The sequence below is a fragment of the Amblyomma americanum genome, chromosome 4 (genome assembly GCF_052857255.1).
Source record: "Amblyomma americanum isolate KBUSLIRL-KWMA chromosome 4, ASM5285725v1, whole genome shotgun sequence".
Lineage (NCBI taxonomy): Eukaryota > Metazoa > Arthropoda > Arachnida > Ixodida > Ixodidae > Amblyomma > Amblyomma americanum.
In genome coordinates, this window is record NC_135500.1 from 38934123 (window position 1) to 38953528 (window position 19406).

At 43.7% G+C, this 19406-nt stretch overlaps 1 protein-coding gene across 1 annotated transcript; it reads right to left on the reverse strand.

Annotated features, from left to right (window-relative positions):
* Nucleotides 1-6859: 6859 nt before the first annotated feature.
* LOC144130076 (uncharacterized) lies at nucleotides 6860-8062 on the reverse strand. Its single transcript, XM_077664100.1, has 2 exons — nucleotides 7935-8062; nucleotides 6860-7165 (listed from the first exon to the last, which is right to left on the reverse strand). The coding sequence occupies exon 2, from the start codon at nucleotides 7138-7140 to the stop codon at nucleotides 6928-6930; it is 213 nt and encodes a 70-aa protein (XP_077520226.1). The 5' UTR covers nucleotides 7141-7165; nucleotides 7935-8062; the 3' UTR covers nucleotides 6860-6927.
* Nucleotides 8063-19406: the final 11344 nt, after the last annotated feature.

The following is a 19406-nucleotide window of genomic DNA, read 5'->3' on the forward strand; positions in this document are numbered from 1 at the left end:
CGACATCTATGGAAGCCATTGAGACACCCCCTACACTCACTGAACAAAAAAAAAAAACGTGTGCCGAGGCTCAGAATCGAACCAGGCCCTGCGGCGTTTGAGGCGGAGACGCTACCACTCCGCCACGACGGCTCAAGCTTCAACCATCAATAAAGGCGCATCTAGTGAATGCACTCTTCCAATGCAGAAGTCTCCGCGCTTTCGCCACGTATATCCTGTCCTAACCGATCTAGGCAATCAGCAATTTTTAGTGAGGAGTTGTTTAATTCTATGAGCCGTTATTTTTCCCAAGAGATTGCTGATACAGCTAAGAGCCGAGATTGGCCTATAACTTTAACTTGCAAGTTCATTAGGACCCCCGCTTTTATTGATAGGAGCCACCCTGGCAAGCTTCTTTTAAACATCGGGGTAAGTGGAGGCCAGAAGTGCTTTATAAAACAGTGAGGTTAAGGTTGCAGCTAAGACACCACTTTTGTTTTTTGTAATGGACATCGGATACCATCGACTCCCGTGGACCTAAATTAAGTGTACTGACTACTTCGTCACTACTAATTTCAATTAACTCGAAAGTCTTTTCATAATACTCGGGCGGGGATAGTTAGTCTGCAAGGCCCATACTTCTCTCACTGCCTCGATCTCGGTGGTCAAGTTGACGCCATATTTATAGACTTGTATAAAGTATTTGACACAGTACCTCACTACAAACCTAAAAAAACTACAATTTATTCTAAGTAACGCTCGGATAGTTGATTGGATATCCAATAGTAGTCGAGGGTTCGACGGCACACGGCTGGTCAGGAATCATGGTGAAGAGGTGTACTGATCACTGGCCAAGGTAAATGAAGATGGAAAGACGTTTCGGGAGCACTACGAATTCCTTTTTCACTATGAAGCAACCGGCGCACGGATCCGTTTTGTAGCACCCAGAAGCGTTCTTAATGATTTAGCATTGATAGGATGCAGAGTTCTGTTGTTCCTGTTTAGTGTGTTAGACGTTGTCTGGATGGTAAGGGACTGAAGAGTCTGCCGTGCTGATGTATTCTTTTCTGTTAATGTATTTTTTGTGGCGTTGTGTACGAAATTGACTGCGCCGATTGCTCATCAGTATAATGGGTGAAACAAAGTACTTGTGGAGACGCCTGAGAGAGCATCAGAACAACGTCCGAAACCAAAAAGTAACAAGTAATGCCATCGCCAAGCATGTGCAAGAAATCGGCCCCCAGATTAATTGGGTTGAAGTAAAGATATTGACAACGGAACGAAGATATTGCTCGGAGCGTATAGATGGAGTTCCCGCGGTAAAAAGACGAGTTCAGATTCCTCTTTAGTGCGCCCTTAAGTATGGCCGGCACCAAGCATAAAAGCACAGAAAAAATCTTTAGATTCTCTTGGGTGGTAAAGACTCTTCTACTTGTTCAGCTGAACCTCAGAGCACACGCATTTAGCGTTATAGCCCAAAAGATATAAAATTGATGGAAAGCGTCTGTCCGAGAAGCTTCGCTGCGTCGCCGCCATTCAAAACGAGAGCTGTATCCGAGGGTAACGAGATCCATCCGGGTGCATCTCTGTCCGGTTTCTACAAGGCGAGCGGGGACAGATCAAAGTGACATATAAATGTGCCTTTATGTGACGGATCTCAACCGCATCACTGAGGCCCATGGCACGAAAGTTATTTCTCCTCCTTGTAGTTTACGTTGAAAATGTTTCCAAATGCATGAACAAGGCTAAGGGTGCAGGGTAACGGTCAGTAACGAGAATGCACCAAACGTATCGTTTGAAGAAGCCAATGGGAGATGTGTGCTCTTCCCTGCTATGAATGCTAGGCGCACTTCAATTTATGAGACTGCGAATAAGCACAAGTACATTTTAGCGCGCTAGCACTAAGACCCCCGCTCACCAATTTCGCCACTGTCTGTCTGACCACCGGATTGTAAGCAAACTGCCCACCGTGGCATGTCACAGTAGAATTAATGTTTGGTGCCGAGCACTTGCTCGGTAATTGCAACCCGGGTCTCAAAAGTCCCGCCGGTGGCAGCACCTGTCATCTCGGGGATTGACGCATCCCTTAACCGCACCACAAAAGCGCCAGGAGTGGTGAGAGGACTCCCAGTGACCTATGAAAGTAAAGTAGAGAATGACCGATTCCGCAAATATGGGCATTAACTCATTAATGCTATTGCGTCTGATATCCGTAAGCAAGAGCGTAAGTCCAATTTCGCTTTTTTTTTTAAGCATGCTTGATCTTGAAAATCGAGCCTCGAACCTAAACACCGGAACCGAAGTAAAAAACTATGTGTTAGCGCACCTAATTCGCATTTGGCCTAACCACACCAAATAGTTCGTCATTTTTTATCCAATTATCTAATGCAGTATTCATACAATTTGATATAACTTTTAACCAATGTAATTAGAACTTTAATGGCAGAGGTAGTCATGACCACCGTCTGTCTGACTACGCCCATTACAGAGCAGAGGCTTCTCCCGTATGTCTCCAATTAACCCTAGCCTGTGGCAGCTGCTGCCACCCTATCCTCGCAAACTTCTTAATCTAATCCGCCCACCTAACTTTCTGCTGCCCCTTGCTATGATTGCCTTCTAGCGCAAAGCAATTGAACATCGTGCCATTAACGGAAGAGGAAGTGAAGAAAGACTTGGGAACAATGCAGAGGGGGAAAACAGCAGGCGAGGTTCAGGTAGCTGCGGATTTGTTGAAGGACACGGGGTAGATTGTGCTAGAAAACCTAACCATCCTGTACACGCAATGCCTTATGACCTTGAGCTTGCAGGAACCTTGCAAGAGCGCTGACATTAATAACAAAGTTGTTGTCAAGGGATATAAAAAATTTGAGATTGAATCAAAACAGATGATATTTTTCCATGTATAAACAAATACACAAAAGGGTTCTGGAAAAATGCTGCCGATGGGCAACTTGACTGACCCTCTAGCCCAGTCGTTCTGAGGAGAGAATACAGAAAATAATGACACACAAAACAGAGCAGAAAGCACGTAGTTCAGCTGAAACACAATCTGCCGGTTGCACGTCATGCAATAATGAATAATTCAGTTAAAGTTCACGATAAGAGTATGCATGTACATTATTATTTTGTTCTGAAAGAGATTTACGATTGAAGGTAACATATAACAAAGCTGTTGTTTACCAGAACTAAGGCTAGTCGCAGGCACAACCCATTCTTCCAGCGATCATATTGAATAATATAGTATTTTGCGTTGTGATTGTGCTAGATATCGCAAATTAGGTTTGTTTTTGTGCATCTCACACATTAACTTAATGGTTAGTAGATATTTAAACAAGTCACACACTTTTATTATGCGGGACTTGAAGAAGAGATTTGTGCTAGAGCAGATTCATATCGGTACAGTTGTGTGAAACGTACTTCTTTTGCCATAAATGAATGCGCTGTAGTTTAGAGAATGGAGCGCTGTCCCCTGCACAAAGTGGCAGTAATTAATATTTGATTTAAAAAGGGTGTTATGCAGAATCTGTTTAATGTGGCTTGAAAGAAAATACCTAATTCACCCTATGATACGTATTACTTGTAGAAGTTTTCGTGCCCAAAATATGTTGTGCTGTATTCAGGTCATATTGAATGAGGACACTACTGCAAGACATTTATGTTTCTCCAAAATCTTTGTACAACAGGAATTTAACACTCAGCGTAGTGTCCGTTGCCTACAGGGTATTAAGTAAGGTAATCGCTAATAAAATCAGGACAACCATAGACTTCACTCAACCAACGAAGCAAGCAGGCTTTCTAAAGACTACCCGACAATAGACCATACAGAATGTGGGCGTAGTGTAGCTGATGATGATGACGCATTTCTTAGCGGATAAGCAAAAAATCGACTAAGTATGTTTCACGAGCATTTGGGAGCATTTACATCAAAATGCATTACCATAATGTGTGCGATTGTTCGCTAGCGAAAACGGATGGATGTAAGTTTTAATACTGTATCAAGATCTGTTAAACTGCGCCTTCTTTTTAAAAGGGCGCAGGCTGATTGCCAAAGTTTTTCAAATATTGCGTTCATTGGAATCGTCGGCTCGTTCTCGAAATTGTTCTCAGGTTTATCATAATCATACCATATCAAAAAATCGATACCTTTCCACCTACGTGAACGCTTGCACTGTCGAGTTGTGGTCGCATGGGAAAACTTTTTTTCTGCAGCTATTCAGCTTGTGCCCGCAATAGTGCTGAGTGGATGGGAAACGGCCGGAGATATTTTTTTTGCTGGCAGACATGTGCTTCACACCAGTTTGTCGACGAATAAATTTGAGAATTTCAATTTTTTGTGCACATACTGTAGTTGATTTTTAAGCAGGCAAAACAAAGATGAGCCCAAATGACCAGTAACAGAAAATTGGCGTAAAACATGGTTGAAATCTTAAATGTCAGTGAAACTAATTAATAACTTTCCACCGTCGCCATTATTACGGAGCATCCATGCGTTTCTACGCAGATCCAGTAATATCCTCTTTGACATCTTATAAATATCTTTGACTTCTTTTAACATGGAAGCTTTCGGGGTCCTCTCACGTAATGAAGATATTAAGAAGGCTAACCGCACCATAGGATTTCTCCAGCTAATTGTGAAATTTGCCGCCCCTTCCATGAAACCCACTGCTTGCATCTCTTAAATACCTCAAGCTGGAATATGCACGCTCATTTTGGGACCCTCATCAGATTAATCTTTCTAATTCTGTAGGATCTCTTCAAAACCGCGCAGCTCGATTTATCTTCCACGACTATTATTCGTATACTAGTGTTACAGCACTAAAAAATATAATCTTGCCAATCTAGAAACTCGATCTGAAATAGACAGGCTCATTTTCTCTGATTAAGTTCTATCATTTTCCAATTGATAACACTACTGTATCTACCGTCATTGCAAGTCCGTATGCTCTCCGCACGCGCGCGCATCTTGGCACCTTCACTCGTTTTTTCTGCAAACAGCACCAGAATAGAATGATCTGCCTGAAGAAGCGGGAAACCACTTCAGTGAACGAATTTCAGTGCTGGCATTGAAAACATACTTCTGTGAAGCCACCGATACCCCATGTAAAACCCCTGCCAAGGGCCATTTTAGGACTAAATAAAGGAATAACGAAAAATATTCGGAGAGCACTTGTGGTTGCTTACGTGCTGTGAAGGCGAAAGCATTAGTGCGTCATCGTGAGCGTTCGACCTCGACGCAGGTTGCGCACTGAGATGTGAAACGTAGACGCGCATCCGAACTTTCATTTCGCTAACGCTGCATCCGCAAATGCACGACTAAAATACTCGGACACTTGGTTGGAATACCTGTCGTCAGCTAGCCTTCAGCCTGACAAGAGACGTATAAAAATGCAACCAGCAATCGTATGATACCACCAGCGAAGGTTTACTACGAACGGTTGTGTCACAATTTTGATATGGAAATTAGTTTTCGAGGAAAGGGAATGGTGCACTAACTGTCACACATCTCGGTGAACACCTGAACCGCGCCTTAAGGGAAGGGCTACTGGGGAGGCATACAATTGAAAGCGCATATGTCGTTGGGTCGAATCTCTGTCGCAAGTTAGCCTCCAACTTGACTAAGATAACTAAGATATGTAAGCTAAATGCAACGAGAAATCGTATGACACCACACGGAACGCTGTACGACAAACGGTGGCTCACAATTTTGTTACGACTGTAGTCAGGAAAGCTAGCGCCACATTGAGGTCGGCCAATTGGGGTATATGTAGAATAACGACATATTGCCTGAACCAGTGGTGCTCGGCTTGCTGTGTGCGTCCTGCGGCCGCTTGATGACGTCATCCTGTTTTTCTTGCCATCGCTGGGAGATTGCAGACCATCTGCGAATACACACGAGAATGTAGTGTTGAACATGTTTGTGATCTGTTGTAAACTGTCGAAACAGGCAATAAAGACAAAAAAGGTGCTAACACAGTGGCACACGCCACCGGTTTTTCTCTTAATGGAATCAGTAATGTTTTGGCATTAATATGGCCGGTTAAATGCGGCCTAGATGTATGTAGCCGGCCTTTGGTGTATTTTCTGGTAGTTCAGTGTTACTCGACGGAGTATATAACCTTAAATGTACGGTACTCCTGCCTGGAGCGGCGTTCATCAAATCGAGCACACGGCGTCTACATTCTAGGACAAGCTTTGCCGCCTTGCGGTGTCGTTTGGCACCGTTCACTGTGGTGCTGTACACATTCAATATATTGTACCAGCCCTTCAGATGAAGTTAGGCGGGCAGCTGGAGAGAAGAAAAAAGACGTTCGGGGGCGGCCGTCCCCCGCCGTGGGTGTATGCCATTCAGCCTGAGCTCACCATAATCATCGTCACAGCTTGAGTAGCGTCGCCCAGTTGAGCTCTGTACAACTTCATCGGTTCGACGCTTCGACAATAAACTGCTGGCACGCAAGAATATTCTGCCTGCCAATCGTATATGTGTTCATTTCATTCTTGCTTACTTTCACTCCATTTATATGCTTTCATTGCCTATCAAGACTGAACGTGTATTAGGGGCCCCACAAGCAGGCTGCAAGCTAGAAAAAATTCCTTCAAAGCCGGAGATTATGTATTTCGATATGGTAGGTAAGAAAGTGCACCCTTTAATGCTAAGATAGGATTTTAGTGCTAGTTCTACAAGTTACTTCACGGTAACGGCAGACGACGCGGATGCTCTGAACGTTCCAGCGCTCTTTGTGTGGAAGGAAATAGTAATTGCGTTACTGCGTTGTAACTCATTTGTTCGGAAGCATTAGCGACTGAAGATTCTAAGCCATCTCTACCTGTATAGAGTACGAAAAAGAAGACAACAACTGATTTCCGTTTTCTTAAAACATTTATTAAGGAAACAGAAAATAGCTTTCTGTGCGCCTTAAACTTGTGGTGAGCCGGGTATCTGTAATGCTTTTATCCGTAGAAGCCAAATCCACGACCGTAGCCTCCATAGCCCCCAAAGCCACGGTATCCGCCAAAGCCTCGGTATCCTCCAAAGCCCCGGTAGCCACCGAATCCACCATATCCGCCGTAGCCAAAGCCGCGTCCGAAGCCGAACTGCGCGACCGCCACGCTACACAGGGCGGCCAGGACGACGAGGGCCAACAGGAAGGACTTGCTCATCATGGCGTCAGAAGTGAGTGGCGGAAACCTGTAGGCCGAATCGGAAAGGATCGCCATCATTCTTCATGATTTTAAATATTTAAACCAGCAGTGTGGAAAGTACCGACGGAATGGCGCTGCACACATTAGGAGGCAGTATGTGCAAGATAAAAATCGTTCCCATAAAAACCTTTAGCGTCACGTATGTAGGCGCGATTCTTAGCTCCCGACAAATAGCTTTAACACAGAAAATAATAATTAACGGCTACAGCGATATAGTACAAAACTAACGCGTTGATTCGTATCAAGAATCACAAAAGTATTGAAAGCATTTTACTTATATACTGTGCAGGGTTTCTGAAATTTGAATGTTATTTACTTAATCGATGGACATAACTAAATTCAGGAAAGCGGAAAGATCTACGATAGCTGTTTGTTAATTGGATGCGAAAGTGTTTTCTTTATTAACATAGTTGATATGAACTCAGATATTGCTTCAAATGCTACTTAAAGCTTCACTTTGCGTTATATGAAAGCCAAACTCTTTTTTTACATTTAAAGAGCAACCATGAGACTTCAACTTCGTGAAAATCTCTAGGTTCGCAAAGCAGAGAGAGAGCTTACACAGAAGGTGGTCACGCAGCTAGTGCTACTGTTATTTAAATAGCTAAAGAGAGTATTTCTGAAATTGTGAAATCGTAAACCTGGGCTATCAACAATTGGACCAAGGCACTTCACAAGAAACGAGACAGCTGTGACCTGCGTCCAGCGAAGTCACGTCTGGCGTCCCCACCCGTCGTCCGCATAAGAGACCTCACCTGCAGATGATACCGGAGTCAACTGTTGCTGCGGTCTGTGGTTGCCCCTGGGGGCAGCGCTCTGTCTTTATATACACGGGGCAAGCGACCACGTGCAAGGTGCTCGGGTCGTTGTGCGCTGCGGAGGGGGAAATACGCGGCGCCGAAGGGACGTGGTCAATCCTCGCAGCGGAGCGGAACGCCTGAAACGGGCAGCGATGTTTGCCTCCTCTCCGTGACCCTCGCTCAGCACGTGTGCCCTCAGAGTGGCGTCCCTGTGCCATGTCGTCCGTGGTCGGAATGGTCAATGAGCAGTCCGGCTCAAAAGAAGGGAGTCCGCTTGGTTTCTTTCATCCGGCTGCGTGGCGCAAAACGCGTGCTCCCTTTATGCTGCACAGTGGGTTATTTTCTTGCGTGTGTGACACGAACTTCTCGGGGCGAGAAAGAAAACAAAGTCATTTGATAGTAAGCGCTTGTGTAGTCTGCTCTTTTCGTCCTTGGAGCCGCGCCCTAACGCAAGCTGTGAACGCAATGCAATCGTGCCAGATATGGTTGTAATCGAAAGCACTAGACTGCTCCGCGGAGTCGGGAAACTAAGTCACTGTGTAGAACGGTTTGTAATGTGTAACTTAGTCAGTCACCTAGCTGGCGCTTTTTTAATGACAAGACCTATATTCTTCTGACAAATAGAAATAGTTGCTTCATTTTTGAGCCAATTAAGAGAAATCTTTGCTGACAGAATGAAAGGAAGCCAGTAGAAAGTGAAATGAGAAAATGTACCAAATAACACTGCATGACCAAATGGTGCAATATTATGCTTGCATTCGTGGAAAAAAAAACGAACAGCCGATCACACGATCTGACGAGAGAAATCTGCGCTTGCAGCACTGGGAGCATATTTAACATTTTCATTGATCATCTTCCATTGCATCTTTCAATATGATCTTCCTTATACCGTTTCGTCCCACTGCTGGGTGGCCTTCCGATGGGCGCAGACTTCTCGAGAGTGGGAGCCTTCTGGAAGTGGGTGGAACTTCCGAAAGGTGAAGGTGTATTGAAGGTGGAGGATCACAGGTGGGAGATGCATTTACTATACATTTTGGTGCACAGAGGTGCGCCCACCTGGAGAGTGTTTCTTGGCATGTTCCGTACAGGTAGATATTAAGAGCCTCTGCAGTTCTTACTTGAACACGATATACCGGGTGTCCCAGCTAATTTGAGCCAAGGGTAACAAGTAAATTATTAGAGACAGGCGATAGAAACCAGTTGCATATTGATGACAGCCATGTTGCGCACCACAGGCAATTTTTGTTTCGCAATTAATTAATAGCTTAAGTTCAATTATTTAAATTAATAAATATTAACTTTAGCCAACAAATTGCATTCGAAGAGTTCTAGAGCACCTTCAGAAACCCCCATTCCATCATTTACGATAAGGAAATCGTCACGTGTGTCTTTTTTTCCCAACTCCAAAGAAAGCTCGCGAAATAATTAACCACGCGACTAGATCGCTCGCCAAGATCGTGCTGCTCTCAAGCGTGGTTTGAGCAAACGAAATCACCTCCAGCCTTGCCTCAACGGCCTTGCACCAGCGGCAGGCCGATATGTTGGCGGTGGTTTCTCGAACGTAAGTCAGTGGCACACATGACGGTGCTAGTTGCCGCCGACAATACATCGGCCAGCCGCTGGTGCGAGGCGGTCGAGTAAACACTGCAAGTGATTTCGCTTGCTCAAACCACGCTTGAGAGTGGCACGATCTTGGCGAGCAAATGCTTTAGTCACGTGGTTTATTATTTCGCGAGCTTTCTTTGGAGGAGGGAAAAAAAGACACACGTGACGGTTTCCTTATCGTCAATGAGGGAAGGGGGGTTTCTGAATGTGTTTGACAACTCTTCAAATGCAATATGTTGTTTAAAGTCAATATTTATTAATTTAGATAATTATTCTGAATTAAAATATTAATTATTTGCGAAACAAAAATGCCTGAGGTGCGCAAGATGGTTGTCACGAATATGCAACTTGTTTTGCTCGCCTGTCTCTAATAATTTATTTTTTAACCCTTAGCTCTAGTTAGCTTGAACACCAGGTATAGTGCTTTCTCATATCTCATATCCATAACCCACACCTTGAAAGTCCTTCCTTTTGTGCAACCTGTTACATGTGTAAGCCTCACGTCGTTACCTTAATTTACGCCATTTCCTACATTACCAAATAAGCTTCGCTTACGTCCTACGCCTTTCTGTAGGCAAATCCAGTTACAAACAACTCTCACCACTCAGAGGTAGTTCGTCTTCATTTGTTTACAGGGGAACCCTCTTTCAGGTAAATACTTCGTACCCTCTAGCAAGCGCTCAAAAGTTGTTCGTTCTCAATTCCAAGCGGTCATAAAAAGAGGTGCATTGCAAGAACACTGAAGTTTCAGGGAAGCGATCATAATCAGATTCGGTCTTTATTTGTGTATACATTAATTACGCACTACATATCATGCAGAAGAAGGTCCCGAAGTCAAAGACTGTAATGAGACCTCCTAATCAAATACACCGTGTAAAACATTTAACAGCTTGCGACAGATCAGATGAATATGTGAAATTGAATACATACATATGGGATACAACTTAAAGCAGACACATGAGAGAGAAATAAAAGCAATAAAAAGGCTAGTACAACGGACTACCGAAACGTACTGAATTATATATCATACTGAATTATAACGAAGGGTAGGAGGCAGTGCAAAATGCATGTAAGAAGAAAAGGAAAGGAATTAATTGCAATCAGGGTTCTTAGCTAAAAATTAGTCGTTTAAAGCGTGTTTTGATGATGAAGATTGAATGAGCATTTTTTAGTTCTATCGGTACAGTGTTCCAGACAGCAAGTGTTGAGAAATCAATTGCCTGTTTCCCGTAATTGGTGCGTACTTTTGCTAGGACATTATAGTTATTGAGTGCAAACCGGGTTATGTTGGCGTTAACAAGATAACACTATGGTATGAGAGGAAGAGAGATTAAATTGTTGAAAATTTTATACATGAGAATGCCAAGAGAATATCTAAGAACCTGTGATACGGAGAGGATGTTATGTTCCTGGAGTAAAAATGCGGCATTGATGTATTAAGAACTGTAGGTAAGTATACGGATGTCTTGCTTTTGAATTATCTGCAATAATTTTAGATGAGTAGCATACGTGGTTTCTCAGCATATTATTCAGTAACTTATGTGTGGGTGTATAAATGCGTAATAGAAGGATTTTATTGTAATGTTAGAAAAGCATGAACAGGCTTTAAAAAGGATTCTCAATCCGTATACCATTTTCTTCTTCATATCGGTTATGTGTTTATGAAACTTTAGATTGCTGTCCAAATACGCACCCAGCAATAAGTCGAAATCGCTAGCCTCTATTAGATACTGACCAGTTGAGACAGGAGGAATGGAAACTGACTGGCGTTGGTGCGAGCTGAAAAGAACAAACATCGTTTTGCTAGAACTGAGGGCCCAACTGTGTTGATTGCACCAAGATAGAAGGTTGTCCAGGTCTTAAGTTTTGATAAGAGATTAGTAACGCTTGAATCTGAGTTTTAAATTGTGGTGTCGTCAGCAAATAATATGCAATTGAAGGAACCGAGGCAATTTATTAAAGTATTAATATAAATTAAAAATAACAGGTTACCCAGAATAGAACCTTGTGGTACGCCTAAGTTTGTAAACGCAACATCAGAGTAGGCATCTGAGATAGTGACTGCTTGTTATCTATTCTGCAAGTAATTTTGTAGCAATAATAACGGGGGGCCTAAAATACCAATTTCTTCTAGCGTAGTTAAAAAAATTGGATTATTAATGGTGGCAAAAGCTTTCGACAGGTTTATAAAGACGGCTCCTGCAAATTTTCCTTCATCAATGGCAATTATTAAATTGCCTCTAATAGTTATAAGATCAACTTCAGTGGAATACCCAGAACGAAAACCATACTGACATGGCAATAATATGTTAATTTTATCTAAATATTTAACGATACAATTCTCAATTAGCTTTTTAATTAATTTGTTGATTCAAGGAACAATGATTTGTCACTAAATGATTTGTCAATAATTTGTCACTAAAGAACTATCGCAATTCTTAAAGACAGGCACAATCTTTCCACGTTTTAGATCATGTGGAAAAATACCAGATTTAAACATCAAGTTCACAATAAGTGTGAACACTGAAGAGCGCTGGCAGACGACGGACGAAGGGAGGACGAGACACACAGTGCGCTGAACTAACAACTTTAATGTCAAACGAAGGCGATCCGCACGTTTTTATACAGCGGCCCAACATTAGCCAGTGATTACAGGGCGCATGCGCAATTCAAAGCAAAAAAATAAAGAGTGAAAAAGCAGGGGCAGCGCGTAGGTGCATTTTGAACCCACACCATGAAATATGTGATATGACGCACTAATTAGATGCGCAATCTTTTTTATATGAACAGGATGTATGTTATCCATGCCAGTACTTGTAATTTTAATATTACGAATTATGTCAATTATTTCCAGGCGTGTGGATAGAAAGAGAAAAAAGAGTGGGGGAGGCGATTGGATAAAGGAGTTAGAGATCTTCCTTAGGAGGCTTGTTGCTCTCATTAAATAAACAATTAAAGCAGTTGCAATTTCTTTTGGGTTACTGTACTCGATACCGTTTTGTGGGATCTAAGTTGTTTCTTTGTGCTTTTCGCTTCTTCCTAAGAATGAGTTAACTATGTCCCACTTTTTCTGCGTATTGTTGCCACACTCACGATATTTTTGTTCATAATAAGTTTTGTAGTTGTTTTTAATAAAGAAGACAAGGTATTCTTACATTTCCAGCAGCGAGCAAAAAGTTTAAGGTTGAAGGGCTGCCTTTGAAGATGAATTTCTATGACTCAAGAGCAGCTTTTCCTGAAGAGCTCCAAGACATGAGGAGTTTTGGTCTCCTCGAGGATATATTTCGCAAGGATTTCACTCTAAATAAGCCGAGCACCATGCCAGGATAAACAATGTACTCATTGTATTACCGTTGGGTACCTGGCGGAACGGGAGGTCGAACCCCGCACCTCCTGCATAGTTTTAGGCATGTCCCGATTCATAGGCAGCAGCTGTTGGGCTTCGTTAGCAACCATTACTCCACTACATTATTGCATTGGCACATAAATAATTTTGTACCATCTATTGATTTTAGTAGATACAAACAACACGATGAATGTACGGAAATGTTGTCCCTCAAAGATACTCGAAAGTGGCAGTTATTTTCATTAGATCAATCGTGCCGGCCTTGTGTCGTATCCAAATAACAGGAGTTGCAAGCGACAAATGCTGGGCCTTCGGTCGATGGCCACATTAAAATACATTCACGCCAGAAGTGATTTCAGGAAAAAACTGATAGTACGCGAACAACATATTTTCCACATTTCTGCATTCAGCACCTCTGCATTGCATCCACGAAACGCGTCGAAAAAAAAAAAGAGGATAGCTCAGCCTTTTCAGTACATGCGATATATGAACTGTGGCCTTCGGCTGCTGCATTATTTGAATGCAAAGTTTTTCAAACAGTTTCATTTCGTAAGTGTCGTCTTGATTTATTTTTGCTTTGCCTATACGGACGTTCCAGAGTCACATTATGCAGTAGAAACTATTCAGTATTCATTGCTGCAGCCAGATTGTGAAATGCGCAGCAGTGGGCCGTGTGCTAATAGAACAGCACTCTTCACAGGCTATACCAAACATTAAAAACCGAGCTTGCTGAATATTTACTGAAGTTACGCGACGAGTTGGAGCGGCTGCCTAAACGAAAGCAGGCTAAACTGAAGATATTAAAACACACAGAGCGCACCGCTTTCTGAAAATAAGTTCAGTCCTCACTTTTTCTTGTATTTTATCTCCTTCATTCTCGAATTATGATCCTTCTGAAGAAAACTTTCAAAATTTCACATTTTTATAAAGAGCTCCTGTTTACAGAATGTAAAAAAATGCACCCGTAGTTGCGAATTAATTATGCGACTTTTGCCGGGGATTAAAGTCTTCATAATATGACCTTACACTGCTTTCAGGATATCATTTGTATTTGCTTTGAGTCACTTCTATAAGATTGCATTAAGTAAACAATACAGCCTTGTGTAGGGCTTTCAAAAACGCTGGGGCGTAAAAAAGAAGCGAACGGATTAACATTCCTTCTAAAGCCGGGTCGGTGCTTGCGGGAAACGTGAGGGCCCTCATGTTAAAAACGGTTTCCTGCATTAATTTCGAGCGCCTGGATTAAACTTCTGTCACGTGTCTCATTGCAGAGGGTTGAAATTATACAGCCATTTGCGACACCTTACAACCCTGTAGCAGCCGAAGTCAACATGAGAAAAAAAATCGTACATATTTTGTACGCCCTGACTATGGCTATGCTACTAAGTTTTGGTAGTATTGAATTATATACACTTAGATTATTTCTAGGCAAGTGGAAAAAATGAATAATTGTATTAATTCGGTATCTTCTTTGGTTAATATTTTTAAAGCTGTAGCCATATGAAAAAATGAACTTTTAGCTCTCAGGTTCAGAAAGTGTAAACGCATCAACCTAAGTCCCTTGCTTTACCGTAGGCAGTTTTGATACATACCACTGACGATATTATTACTAGACGCAGAAAACGGATGAGGCAAAGTGGAAATAAAAAAAAAACACCGATTAAACTGCGTACTATCAAATAAATATGACGGTGACAATATGCAAACCTTGCAGTCTCAGAACCAAACTACAGATATTTCATCAAAGCAGGCCACTAAAAATCACTGAAGCACAAGAGGAGTTGCTCGCTCAGTGGAGTAGAAAAAAGTTGGGCTGAGGCTTAGCTAAAGTGTTCAGCCTGGATATTTCGAAGCGAAAAGCTTCGTCGCGACTCTCGTGGTTTAGCTTAAGGTTTCATACATAGAGTTACAATCTGGGTATACCTTTCTAGCTTTTCCCAAACGTGTTGTCTTAGGTATACAAAGCTTGTACAATCCTTATACAAGGCTATTAAAATCTCCAACTCCCACGCTACCACTTCTGGGTCTTCTCCTCCTTCCATTGCGAAAGGTCAGACGACGGAGGCAGCGCGCGGCGGCGACGACGGCTGCAACAGCGACCACCTGCGCTCCGCGTGACGTCACTCGGTTTCGCGCCTGCGTAGCTGTGGCAAATCTGTAGTGTGGCTCACGGTGTTGACGAGCCTAGTGAAGCTTTTCGCTTCGATATACGAGGTGACTGACTGACGATGCAGCACAGAGATAATTTTTTTCAGCGATTCCGCATAACGCAAACTTTTGTCCCTGACTATAGAGTCAGGCTCTATTTATGAGAAAGTTCTAAGACCTCATCCGCAACTTCCCACGGCCATTCACGGTTGGATAAAGCACACAGTATCAATTTCTAATAGGCGAAATGCGTCACCATTTTCGAGAGTTAATATGTACAGAGTGCAAGGGTGTTTGCGCCGTCCAGATAAATGAAAACGCGAACTCTTTCTTGTGCATTCGGAAAGGATTTCATTAAATTGAGGTTGCTAAATGATGTAGGCGTTGCAACGCTAAAAGACTTGCGCAACAGACGGCATTTGCATGTTTAAACCGAGGTTTCTTGCTCTCCTGCAGGTAGTTTTAAAAGGCAGTCTATATATAAAAGCATTAGGTGAAAGACATAACAGCTGTCGAATGTAATTTCAGCAAAAAGTGAGTCATATACATGTTTACATTCAATTTGAACCAAGGGGTTGAACTGCCTAAATTTTCGCTACCTACTCCGCGGGAATAAAATGAATAATTGACAGCGATGAAGTCTGAGGACCTACTGCCATCCCTTCCTGATAATTCCAGCACTGGTGAGCCTTCTTGTTGGAGTTGGAGGAATATAAGTAGAGCAAATACGTAACAAGAGCGGACTCTCTAATTTTGGTTATTATTACTTTAGTTCGCCTTTGATCGTTGTCTGAAACTGCACTGTACCCAACGATAGCATCTTGGAAGTGAGCTACGCAGTCAGGAACGATAAAAGAAATGAAATGTGAACAGTACTGCCTGCCTCTATTCTTGCATGTTCCTGTCATGTCCTGGAACTTTGTTTTGAGGTAGCGGGGTCTATGTTCAGAATACTTATTTTTGCTTGCGCAGGTGGTTAGAGAATTGAATGCAGGTTGATTCTTTTTTGGTACTGCTTTTGGTGAGGTCAAACACGAAGTGAGCGCCTTTGTTGATGGGGCAGTGGTAACTGCTACCGTCGCTCATGAAAGTGTTTTTGGGAGCACTGAGTGAAGAAATAAACGGTATCGGTTGCATTTAACAAAAATGCCCGCGACGGCAACGGATTTGGCCTTCCTCGGCAAAAGAACAAAAACAAATCGACCCGCGGCACTTACCCTCGTAGAAAGTTCGTGCCGAATGGTCCTGCTGGCATCCTGGCAAGCTCGAGTGAGCACACGAGTGTTCTCGCTGTTCGATCGAATTTGAACAAGAGAAACTGTAGGGGCCCTAAAGGACGCGGTCAGCCACGTACCCTTCATGGCACGTGTTAGAAGTGGACGCACATCTATTTTTGTTAACTGCTTCTACGAAACGATCAGTGCTCCAAAACACGCTGAGGCTACATTGCGCCACTGCCCGCAGTGTCGTGATGGAAGCGCTCATCTCTCTCGCATGCTTTTTAAATTTCTTCACTGCTTTGTGCTCTGCGTGTCTTTCAGCCTGTTGGGATTCTCCTCTGATATGTTAGGTAGGGAAGACCGCTGCTACGTACGTCTGTGGCGTGTGTGCCACGACAGCACTCGGTATTTACTGTTTAATAGGTTTTCACACCTGAGTGACGGTCGAAAGAGCGCATGTAGGTTTGCCTAATGGTGGATTTCATGCTCGCAGCAGGCGAAGGCGTGTAATACACTTGATAAAACATATACAGGACGCGGCTCACCGGCGAGAAGTAAGATTTTATTCCTGGTAAGGTACAGCTCGGGGAAAGATTTTTGGACAAGTGTTTAAAACGAAGGATGTTAATGAAAGCCTTTTTTGTGCTATGTGTTTACTGCACATTTCCAGAATAAAAATCGTCCCACCGTGCGTTCCCCAGAGAAAACTCTTTGCCGGGGCCAAGGGAACTATCTCAACACCCCTCCCTCCCTCTTTAAATGCACCTTGAACAATTCCGAAAACAAAAAGAGTAACTATAGTCACCATGCTTGCCCAAAAGTTGATTCTCATCTGAGAATCAAATTTATTATTGATGTCACAGTGGGAGGCACTACCACGCCGTTACTGCTAACATGTTAACAGCAAGTCTTGACCAACAGTAAGAGCAAGTACAGTTCAGATGCTTCCCAAAAAAATATCAACTGCTCTGAGACTCACAGCTCTAATGAGGGATGACCTCTTTTAGTAATAATGGAAATTGTCTCCGGACTTCTGCAGATCATAGGGCGCCACCAAGGGAACACTTTCTGCTGCGCAAGCACTTTCCTAGAGTACAGTTATACTGGGAACAGCGCAAGCAGAGTTTACTTTGTGCGTTATTCTTCACCTTAACTGTTAAACAGCTCTCACGCATGCATTTCTTTTCCTCTGTCCAGCTAGTTTCGCTCTGGTACAGAAGGCGAGACCTGAGGTATGCGTTACAACACATCACTTTTCCACTAATAGGTCGTTGCACACAACGAAAGGATTTGCAAACGCTTCAACTAATGCATCTTTCTGGCTTATTTCACAGAAGAACTGTTTCCGGCTGAGACGTCAAAGACGACGTTACCAAGCTGAACGTTCACTGTGATGCCTGTGGTTGCTAGTAGGGATGAAGCGGTAGGAATGTAGAGAATCACTCTGTTAGACAGGAGCTAAGACGCTGAGCCCTGCAGCTGCTGTGACCGTATCAAGAAGGAAAATGGCGCTTGCCAAATGGGCCAATCACGCTGCGGCTGTGCGTCATTCTAACTGACGCAGCAACTGGGCCATTGACATTGCCACCCCGCAGACAGTTGCTGTTTAATGAAAGAGATGAGAAGGGAACTAAAAAAATTGGAGGATTCGTTAACCTCCGCCTTATGGGTATGACGCGACCGCGTGAAGGGTTAAATCCCTTATATGAGATTGCTGTTTTCTAAATTCTTAGATCCATGGATGTCCTTGTACCTTCCTGGCGCAGTGGTGCAGACGTTAAGCGATGCGCCACTGCACTGCGATGGCAGGTGCTCCCAGTGGTGGGCCTTGTGGGGCCCAGGTTGCTCTTCCCGAGCCACCAGTCTTGGCCACCTGCCACGGTGGGCTGTTTGTTCACTATCCACTGGGCAGATTGGGAGACGCCGCAAGGTCGCGTGACCTAGATGACCCACCTGCCGCCTAGGTTGCTCTACGGGGACTGCCTGCCAGAGCCGCCATGCCCGGATTTTTAGCTCACTGCGCCGACGCTGACATAGCAGACACCCTTTAACGCTATCGCGTGTAAAGCGACGTGCGTTGCAGCAACCGTGTCCGGCGAACCGAGCACGACGGCTGCTGCCGCAACGAAGCCCCTTTTCTCTTCCGCCCCCTCCCCTTTTCTGCGCTTATGCCAGAGTTCATGCTGATGTCATTTCTCTAGCCAATTACGAACGGATGGCGCCTTCTTTTGACCTAGTTTCCACAGACGCTCACGCGTTCGCTTGGCGTACGCTGCGGTTGCAGTTGCTGTCCGTGGCTAGCGGACGCATAGCATTCACGTCCCCTCCGCTAATGTCACAATTAGTCAACTAGAACCAACCTAAGCAGCTGCATAAATAAAGTTGGAAGGGACAATCAAGTTCTGTTTTAAGGGTACGACTTAAAGGTATGAACAGGTAATTCTAAAGTTTAAATTCATAGATGCCTGGCGGACTACATACCACTCCTGGCGCAGTGGCGCCTTGGTTAAGCGACGCGCCACTGCCCTGCAAAGGCAAGTGCTGCCACCGGTGGCGCTTCTGCGATACAGGCTGCTCTCCTCGAGCAACCTCTCGCAGCCAATCACTAATCTAACTGCAACCTGCTAGGCTGATGACGACGGCAAACACGCTTTGCACTGCTCCCTTCGCCGATACAGGCAGCGCTGCAAAAAATCAAAACTCGTGGCTTCCAGAGATGCGTGCGTAGCTTTCCTGTATGACGACCTCATAGCCTAAATTTAGTTTATGAACGCAAATTAATTATACTAGCGCACACTATGACCGCTCACAATCTGTCTGCAGTAACCACTATGTCTACAAAAAAAATTATATTTCACATTCAAAACAGCCGACGGAAGCACGAGTCGTTCTTCCCTAACAATTTACTTCACCGTAGCGCACAAAACAAAATGGCTGTGCTTTACCACTGGTTAAACCTCGAGTGACGCGATAGCTACTTATGGCCGAGTGGAACTCGCTCAGTCGAATTGCAAAGTCAGTCTTTCGTCGCTCCATTTCGCTGGGCGTTCCTTCTCCATCTTCATCCCTGAACGTGGATTCACTCTCTCCCCCTTCTACCCCTCTCCA

What these genes read in the sequence shown, in the direction of transcription:
- LOC144130076 (XM_077664100.1), bottom strand. Translation starts at nt 7,140, where the DNA reads ATGATGAGCAAGTCCTTCCTGTTGGCCCTCGTCGTCCTGGCCGCCCTG.